This window comes from Macrobrachium rosenbergii, chromosome 54 (genome assembly GCF_040412425.1).
Source record: "Macrobrachium rosenbergii isolate ZJJX-2024 chromosome 54, ASM4041242v1, whole genome shotgun sequence".
NCBI lineage: Eukaryota > Metazoa > Arthropoda > Malacostraca > Decapoda > Palaemonidae > Macrobrachium > Macrobrachium rosenbergii.
In genome coordinates this window covers 57,336,559-57,347,001 of record NC_089794.1, presented here as the reverse complement: position 1 = coordinate 57,347,001, position 10,443 = coordinate 57,336,559, and the positions used below count along the sequence as shown (strand labels likewise).

The following is a 10,443-nucleotide window of genomic DNA, read 5'->3' as shown; positions in this document are numbered from 1 at the left end:
CTCGGTCTAATATTATTGTCGTGTCCTGGTATATTTTGTCTTAAGCTGGTGGGGAGGAAAAGTACTTCCTGCATTGTGTTGAGTGAGGGCTTCTCTTGTTGAATAAGGAGCGCCTCTAGCAGTCGTAGATGTTACTGGTCAGGGGCCCTTCCTATTATCCTGGTGTTTTTAATAACATTGTCTCGGGAGATGGCTTCCTTGTGTGCGGTCCTGGTGTGGTTCCTAATAGCTCCTTCCTGCACATGGCATGAAATTCTCTTTGACAGCTTCACGGTAGTCATTCCAATGTTAGAGCCAGGGCATCCACAAGCGGAGCATGAAAATTGTTAGACTACATTCGTCTGCTTCAAGGGATCTCTTGCTGGTGTGGTTGGATTGTTCTTTGTGATTAGGTCCCTGGTACACCGGTTTTGGTATTAGACGACACGTTCAAGATATTTATCAGCTTCATTGCGGGTCACATTCTCCCTGATAATTTTCTTTAGTGCGTTTTCATCCTCAGGGTAACATGAGTGCATTCTTCCCCTATAATACAGCTGGATTTTCTCAAGGTCTCTCATTCTCATTGTACCACCAATCCAGTGGTTTACGAATTTCCTTGCTAATTTGATGGTTTGAGTAACCATTATTCACAAGCATCTGGGAGACATGGTTAAGCTTATGGTGAGTATCCTACCAGGATGAACAGTGGGTGAGGACCCTAGTAATGTAGGCTTTGACCGTGGTGTTCTTGAACCTTACAGGGCACTCACTGTTGCCATTCAGGCACAGGCCTAAGTTCGTCTGCTTCATGTAGACTGAAGTTTTTAAGCCATAGTCAGTTTTGGAGACAAGGATGTCAAGGAAGGGAAGTTGGCGCTGTTGCTAAGTTCGACGGTGTAATTCAGTGAACTGCACTGTTGGAACATAAGCTGAACAGCGTCAACCTCATCCTCATCATCTGCTTATACAAAAATGTTGTCAATGTATCTTTCGTATTTATGGGGTCTTCTCATATGTGAGAAGACTCTCTCCTCCAATGTACCCATATAGAAGTTTGCGAAGAGGACACCAAGGGGGGAACCCATTGTGACTCCATCCTTCTGGCAGAACATCTGGCCTCTATGGGTGGAGAAGGGGGCCTTCTTTGTACATATCTCAAAGAGGACCCATAGGGATACTTCTGGGATGTTCAGCTGGGGTGTGGAAGAGTCTCTGTAGACGTGGTCCATGATGATATCAATGGTTTCATCGGCAGGAACGTTCATAAAAAGGGATTCTACGTCCAAGGAAGCGATAGTACAGGTCCCTGGTGAGTCTCAGATTTCTTCAAGGAACTCTGTTGAAGAGCACAGGCTGTAACAGCTTGGAATGCAGGGTGTCAAAATTTGGTTTAGGTGCTTGGCTATTCCATATGTGGGGGCAGGTGTCTGGCTGATGATGGGGCGGAGAGGGTTCCCATTCTTGTGCGTTCTTACGTTGCTGTACAGGTAACCGAGATTGTAGTCTCTAATGATGGGTGGGAGGTGTAGTGCATTTGTGGCTCATTGATACTGTTAATGATATCATTAGCTTCTTTTTTAATTCCTTCAGTAGGGTTCTTGGAGAGGCGTTCAAACTTGGTGCTGTCGGACAACATGGCATCCAGTTTCTGGTGGTACAGAGCCGTTTTGATCAGAACAAAGGCTGCTGTCTTGTCCGTTCGACGAGACCATTGATATCATCATGGACTGCGTCTATAGAGACTCTTCCACACCCCAGCTGAACATCCCAGAAGTATCCCCACGGGCTCTCTTTGAGATATGTACAAAGAAGGCCCCCTTCTCCACCCATAGAGGCCAGATGTTCCGACAGAAGGACGGTGTCGCAATGGGTTCCCCCCTTGGTGTCCTCTTCTCAAACCTCCATATGGGCATGGTGGAGAAGAGAGCCCTCTCACATATATGAAGACCCTGTAGATACGCGAGAGACATTGACAACATTTTTGTACAAGCAGATGATGAGGATGAGGTTGACACTGTTCAGCGTATATTCCAACAGTGAAGTTCGATGCATTACACCTTTGAACTTAGCAACAATGGCCAGCTTCCCTTCCTCGAAGTCCTTGTCTTCAAAACTGATTATGGCCTAAAAACTTCAGTCTACACGAAGCAGCCAAACTTAGGCCTGTGCCTAAATGGCAAAAGTGAGTGCCCTGTAAGGTTCAAGAACACCACAGTCAAGGCCTACATTAGGAGGGCCCTAACCCATTGTTCATCCTGGCAGGATACTCACTATGAGCTTGACCATGTCTCCCAGATGCTCGTGAATAACAGGTACTCAAACCATCAAATCAATAAGGAAGTTCGCAAAGCACTGGATTGGTGGTACAACGAGAATGAGAGACTGCAGTCACATCCCTATGAGAAAATCCAGCTGTATCATAAGGGAAGAATGTACTCACTTTACCGTGAGGATGAAAACGCACTAAAGAAAATTATCAGGGAGAATGTGACCCCCACTGAAGCCGACAAAGAACTCGAACTTGTCATCTATTACCAAAATCGACGTACAGGGGGCCTAATCATAAAGAACAATCTTACACTGCCAGCAAGAGATCCCTTGGAGCGGACAAATGTAGTCTACCAATTTTCATGTCCCGCCAAGTTGATGCCCTGACTTACATTGGAATGACTACCATGAAGCTGTCCAAGAGAATTTCATGCCATGCACAGGAAGGAGGTACTAGGAAACATTCTAGGACAGCACACCAGAACAGTGGCGATTCTAGGGGCCAGGAGGGCCATGGCCCCCAGTTTTTGGCTGGCCCCAGCTTGGGCCCCCAGTTTTTGTTTCCATATCCTAATTCTAAATAAGCTTAGTTTAGGCATATATAATAATATAATATAATATATAATATAAATATATACCTTATAAATTATACAGTATACTATATATACACTCAAATATCCCATCCTATCACAATAACTAGACGTAATCACAAAAAAAAAAAAAATGGTAACGTTGCTAGATTAAAATTATTGGAATTTTTTACACCTCCGTCCTCCTCGCCCGCTTGTGTGTGTGTGACGCGAATCAGCCGCGTATGTTTCACGTCCATGTATGATGTGATGATGTGATCAGTACATGTAGTCTGTTTCTGTGAGACTGTGAGCCGGTCAAGTCAGTTTTACCCGATTAGTGTCTTATTGAGTGTCTAAAGCATAATTATTTGTGCATAAGTGCATTTGAGCATAAGTGGTATTCATTATTTCGTCTCATACAAAGTGGGAGTAGACTAGTGGCTATGAGATATTCGATCTTTATGTACAGTATGTGGGTGTTTCACATAAGAAGCGGATACGAAAATAGAGTAAAAATAATTATACGAAATCTTAGAAAAAGAATGAGAAGAATCTGACAGGCGGGTGTAAAGTAGCAAACAATGTACACTAATTTTTTGTTATATGATGTAGGTCTATATCCCAACTCAAGTTTTAACCCTTCAACCCAGTGTTAACCTTTTTCACAAACAGATCTGACAAAAGCCAAATATAAATATTGTCGTTAGCCATATTTGAAAGAAAATAACTAAATAGGCCAAAAATACAAGTAGCTGGTGAGTCGGTGACAATTAACCCCATTTTATTTTTACATAGAAAACACTTCCTATAATAATAAAAATCGTCTAATTGTATCATAATTTTTGTGATTCGTGAATGTTGGCAGTGATAGTGTAGGCCTATATGTGCATATATTTATTATACTGTATACATGTTATACACACACACACACACACACACACACATATATATATATATATATATATATATATATATATATATATATATATATATATATATATATATATATATATATATATATATATATGTGTGTGCGTGGGTGTGTGTGTGTGTGTGTGGGTGTGTGTGTGTGTGTGTATGTGTGTGTGTGACAGTGTGTGTGTGTGCGTGCTGTCATCATCTTCCAGTCGGTAGTCGGCAAAACCGCAAATTTTATCACATTTTTCTGTGGTGACAGGTGTGTTGTGTTAATTGTGAATTACGTGTGATTATTTAATTTAATTTTTTTTTTTCAGAACTTACTATCACAGATAATTTTATTGTACTATAGACAATCATGGATAAATTTGTAATTAAAAAACGCAGTGAATGTGATGCACCATTGACAGTAAACCTTGAATCTGATAAACCTGCTAAGAAGTCAGAGGGAGACTGTGATCGTGAAAGTATTGGCAATCCTGCAAGATCAAGTTCACATGATCATCCAACAAAGAAACAGAAAAAGGAAGATTCTGCACCAGCTGACATTTCTCAATCTGCTTCTGAGAATCTATTCAGGTACGCTTAAAAGAGTATCCAAGGCATAGTGAAGGGAAAGTCTCATGCTCCGTCTTTTGTGGGGGCTTGGTTCGACAAATATGAATGGGCTGAATATTCTAAAGAACGAGATGCAATGTTCTGTTTTGCATGCAGGCACTTTGCTCCACCAACATATGGCAATGCAGATGAAGCATTCATAAAGAGTGGCTTTAGACGATGGAAGAAAGCACATGGAAAGATGGTGCCATCGAAAAGCACATTTCCTCACAGTGCCACAAAACTTCTTGTATTGCATGGGCGGACTATCAACGAAATAAAGCTGATAAAACATCAATTGCTCAGTGTATAAGTGAGGCATGCCAGAAGAAAGTTCGTGAAAATCGTCATTACATAAAGACATTAGGTGAAATAATCCTGTTGACTGTAACACAAGACATTTCGCAGAGAGGACATAGAGAAGGTGATGATGAACTGAATCCAGGAAATGTTCGTAAGATTCTCAGATTCACTGCTAAACGTGATCCTATTATAGCTGATAGAGTAGAAAGTGGTCCAAAAATGAAAAAATACACTTGTTCTGCAATACAGAATGAGATGATTGACACACTTGCATGTATGGTGAAGGAAGAAATTGCAGAAAAAGTTAGGTCATGTCATTACTTTTCTGTTCAAGCTGATGAAACCAAGGATGTTAGTAAGGCAGAGCAGTTGGCATTAGTTATTAGATTTTATGATGAAATAGCAAATTGTATTCAGGAGTGCTTCATTTCTTTCACTCAGATGGACTTGTTGGATGCTGCCTCTATCACATATATTATTTTGAAGAGTTTGGATAAACTGGGGTTGGATTACAAATCTTCTCTTGTAGGATTAGGATTTGATGGGGCATCAGTGATGAGTGGAGGGATTAGTGGTGTTCAGAAACGAATTCGTGATAAAGCTCCTTTTGCATATTATATACACTGCTATGGACACAGGCTCAATTTAGTGTTGATAAATGTTGCAAAGTATGTACCCCAAGCTGCTGAATTCTTTAGTTTGCTTGAAGAACTCTATATCTTTGCTAGTAACTCGGTAGTTCATGAGAAATTCATTTTGATACAGCGTGAAATGTTGCCTGAAGAACAAGTACGAGAACTGCAGCATCTCAGTGACACAAGGTGGTGGTGTCGGGCCACTTCGTGTGAAAATGCTCTACTCCGTCTGGAATGCATAATGAGACTTTTGAAGGAAATTTCTGAAGATGACATTGGTGCCCGAGCTGTATCCGCTCGCGGTTTGCTTGCCCAGATTGATGCAGAGTTTGTTTACTTATTGCAATTTTTCACAGATATTCTTGGAAAAGTTAATAAAGTGTCTACACAGCTACAGGATAAACAAGCAGACCTAGGAAAAGCAGCAAATCTAATTTCGTCACTCCATGAACATTTAGTTAATGTACGCAACTCTGACTTGAATGACCATTACTCTGAGAAGGTTAATGAACTCTGCAGGAAATGCTGCATTACACCAACAACAACAAGAAAACGGGTAAAAAAACCTCGTAAGCTTGATGGATTTATCGTGTTTGAAACAAGTGGTCAAGGATCTTCTGTTCCATGTCATGTGCAACACATCAGGATTTTCTATGAAGTCCTAGACTGCTTAATTAGTGAATTAGACCGTCGTTTCTCCAAAGAGTCAAATGCAATTTTCTGTGGTATTTCAGCTCTCTGTCCTGGAGGACAGACATTCTTGTTAGAAGAAGACTTGAAGGCATATGCAATGGCATACTCGGTCAGTCAAAATGATTTACAATATGAGATCCCTCTGGTGAAGAAATTACTCACGAAAGAGCCAATACAGCCTACATCCATTACACAATTCCTGTCATTCCTTAGTCCTTATAAGGCTGCATTTGACTGTTTGTACAAACTATTGTTAATATCTGTCACTCTTCCTGTTACCAGTGCTTCTTGTGAGAGAAGTTTTTCAAAAATGAAATTAGTGAAAACATTTCAGAAATTCCATGACCAGTGCTAGATTGAGTAATATCGCATTACTGTCCATTGAAAGTGCACGTGCCGAGGGAATTGATTTAGACTGTTTTGTTGATGAATTTGATAGCCGGCATGATAATCGTAGAATTAAGCTGCACTAAATATACGTACTATACTCTATTTCACCTCAGGAAAGGAAACTCGCCCTGTTGGCAACACTGCATTACTTCATGCATGCTTGCATGGGGTTTTAATATCAACATAATATTTACATTACATTCATAACTCATGATTCATTTTTGTTTTGAAGATAGTTTTTATGAATTTTGAAGTAGGCTACTTAGGTTTGTCCTTTCAACATAATTATGTAGAAAGTAAAAGTGGTTGCCTAGCAACGGGTGTTACCAGCAGGGTGATTTTCACTTTCCTGAGGTGAACTCTCTACTCGACTATACTAGCCTATATGAAAATCATGTCATTCCCACAGCATGCCATTGCATGATTGCTCATGCCTTGTGTCTCAGTATTTTTTATCTAGATTACATACGTTGCACGAGGTCATAGTTTTATTGTTGATATAGTCATATAGGCCAATAGCGATATAGTCACTCATAACATTTTGTGGACCTATTATGCTGTACATAAGTGCTATGCAATTATAGGTGCAGTCACGTTAAAAAGTCTGACCAAGGGTCAGGTTGTCAATCCGAAGAACTTAGTAAAATCAAACACCAAAATAATTTCCTTTATTTGTAGTTTATAATGAAAATGGTTAATTATAAGGATTCACAGATGATTTATAGTAATAAAAGTACTGAAATGTCAAGCAAATCACTGTTTGTTAAGTGACACGCCTACAGTTTGCCAATGGAGATTTTCTCTGCTATTTCATTATTGTGTATGAAGGGCAGTCGAAACTCTTATCCCGGACTTACAAACATTATTAAATTTTACAAGACAATTGTCAATTGGCCATATTATTTAACTACTGCATACCGGTATCAAAACAGACATCTATCCCACCTATATAGTTTCCCTCATATCGAAAATTCAAGGAATACATGCTATATTCAGGTGTCCAACTGTACATTGGAGAAACATTGCCATATTTTTGCGATTTTGTTGAAAATATATTGCAAGAAATACATATATATTTTTTTTAAATAATACGAATAACCTCCATTATCATAATGTTTGTGTAGGCATACATGTATATGTTTTACAAATGCAAGTTATGAAAGTAATGAGGTGTTATTATTGTCATTTGTTATTTCATTAATGACATAATATTGTCTTCAGAGTGCCATGAAAATGCACATAGAACATCCTAGCCACCAACGATAAATGCCCCCCCAAAATTTATATTGGCCCTGAAGTGGCCCCCCCACTTTCAGAGTCCTAGAATCGCCACTGACCAGGAAGCCATCTCCCATGACGATATTATTAAAAACAGTAGGATAATAGGGAGGACCCTGAATAGCCACGCCTACAACTGCTAGAGGCGCTCCTTATTCAACAAGAGAAGCCCTCACTCAACACAACTTAGGAAGTGCTTTTCCTCTCCCCCAGCTTAAGACAAAATATACCAGGACACATCAATAATACAAGAACGAACGACACCCACGGCCCAAGAACACCTGAAGATACGAACAACCTGGCAGCCAATGAAAATTCGAGCCTCCGTGACACCATGCAACGTCACGCATCACCCAGTGACGTCACGCCCCTGTCTTGACGGTCTGCTAGGCTGTGTCAGCACCAAGAAAGGATTGAGAGAAACTTTCTTTAGCCAATAGGAGGCTGCTATGCTCCACCAACCAATGACAAATCAATATGAGAAAAAACCCCTGCTGACCAACGACTATTTATAGAGTAGATACCTCTAGCACCACCAGTCTCCGACCCACTGCCGTGATCATACTTGGAAGAATCCGAGAGAAACGGTGGCCACTTCAAGATTTTGACCTGTATCTAGATTCGATACATTTACCGTCACATGTAAAAAAACCCTAGCGACTCTGCTCACCAAATTTGACTTACTCTTCATAAAAATAATCATACTCGCTGAAAGTTTACCCCTTTAACCGTTTAGTACGTATATATACGTAGCGTGCCAACGCTGCCTGAGCTGTTTAGTACGTATATATATGGGGAGCAGATGTTTTGACCGTGGTGTTTAGTACGTATATATACGATCGATTTTTCCTGCCTTCCTTTTAAGGTTAATACACTAAAATTATGTTTTCCCTGGTTCCGAGGAAGTCTTGTTGACCATATCCAAACAGAAACACTTCTTCCTGAACCCCCTTTTATCATAATTTTCCTGATTTTCTATATCTAATGCAGGAATTCGCTATGTAGCGAGAGAACACTGCTGGGCTGGTTTGTTTTCTTACATGGAATTTTGGTCTTTCGACGCATGGGGTAGAAGGGCTATAATCCTATCTAATCCAGCTTTGTATCGGTAATGAGTTACTTTCTTCTCTGTTTTCTTTTCCAGCTCTAGCGCAAATGAAAAACGATAAGTAACTAGTTTATTGACATTATTCCAACTGAAATATGGAAAATGTACTCACTTGACTGTTTTATTATTTTACAATATGTTCAGTGCATGTGACTGAACTCCAGATGCACTTCATTCTGAATAACGGCCGAAAAATGCTTTGTTTACTTATTCTAAATTGCTGATTTATTTCATCAATTTAACTTTTAGCATTCATAAAAATTACTTCAGAAGCTGTGTATATTATTTTATGTATAAATACATGCATATATATATATATATATATATATATATATATATATATATATATATATATATATATATATATATATATATATATATATATATATATATATATTTTATCACACATTACCACAGGTGAAAAAATAAGAAGCAGGGTGTAGGTCCTGACCGGTTTCGACTTTATTTCCAAGCCATTGACGAAGGACTGATACAGAGTGTGAGAAGTCACAAATATATACTACAAGAACAGTACTAACAGACATACAAAACCGTTAGAGGCTCCATATCCCCACTCAGGCCGGTGTCGAGGTAGGAGTGGCCTTTAAAACCCATTTGGCTAAAAATCACAATAGACTCTCAGGGGACATTGCTGATAAACAGACCATACCCACCTCAGATCCACACCTGACAGGTGTAATGGAGGCGGGTTTGAAACTCATTAACATTACTACCCTCGTACTGTGTTTACAAATATGATAATCCTATTTTTCATACATCTCTACTGCCTACCTTAAAGTTTAAACAATTTCAAATTTCTTTTTGATATTAAAGGATCAAGTTTATACATTCCTTGACTGATATTCATATTATGGTTGTAACTTTCTTTTATGAAGCTAGATTCAATGATGTTCCTTTCCAGTGCATTATTAGAATATACAATCCTTTTTGCCCCTTCCCAGTTGATAGCATGATTGTTCTCACTAACATGTACAAATATACCACTGTTCCCTTGTGCATATCTCACACATTTCTTATGTTGTTCAATTCTTTTTCCAGTGCTTTCCCAGTTTGGCCAATATAAAAGTTGTCACAAGACTTACACGGAATTTTATATACACACCCTTTAATATTGTCTGGGAGTTCTTGATAAGTACATTTTCATTGTTGTATTGTTCTTAAATGCGACATTAACACAAAATTCTTAAGAAGATGAGGATATCTTTCATACTATTATTATAAGGCAGAACAAGCAAATTTTTTTGTGTTGTAAGGTTCTTTCTGGTTTTTGATACATAGTCTTTTGCCCTTCAAATGCACTGTTTAATACACTATCAGGATATTTCAATTTTTGCCTGCATTCCTAATCTTATCTATTTCATCATCAATATATTCAGGGCTACATACCCGTAATGCTCTTAAAAACATAGATGAAAACACTGACTTTTAACCTTATTGCTTTGTCCAGAATAGAAATGCACATAGGAAGAAATATTAGTGGGTTTTCTATACACACTATATTTAAACCCACTACTATTTCTTCGTATGAGGACATCAGAAACGGTAAGCACCCATCATTTTCCATTTCCATCGTGAATTTAATTGATGGTACTAATTGATTTAACTTAGCAAAAAGTTTTTTACATCTTGGTTCCCTGGCCATACACAAATTATGTCGTCAACATACCTAAACCATGTT

At 38.9% G+C, this 10,443-nt stretch overlaps 1 protein-coding gene across 1 annotated transcript; it reads left to right on the top strand.

Moving 5' to 3' along the window:
• The first annotated feature begins 4,517 nt into the window (after positions 1-4,517).
• Positions 4,518-8,015, top strand: LOC136834697 (zinc finger MYM-type protein 1-like). The gene is made up of 2 exons (XM_067097280.1): positions 4,518-5,602; positions 7,850-8,015. The coding sequence occupies exons 1-2, from the start codon at positions 4,518-4,520 to the stop codon at positions 8,013-8,015; spliced, it is 1,251 nt and encodes a 416-aa protein (XP_066953381.1).
• Positions 8,016-10,443: the final 2,428 nt, after the last annotated feature.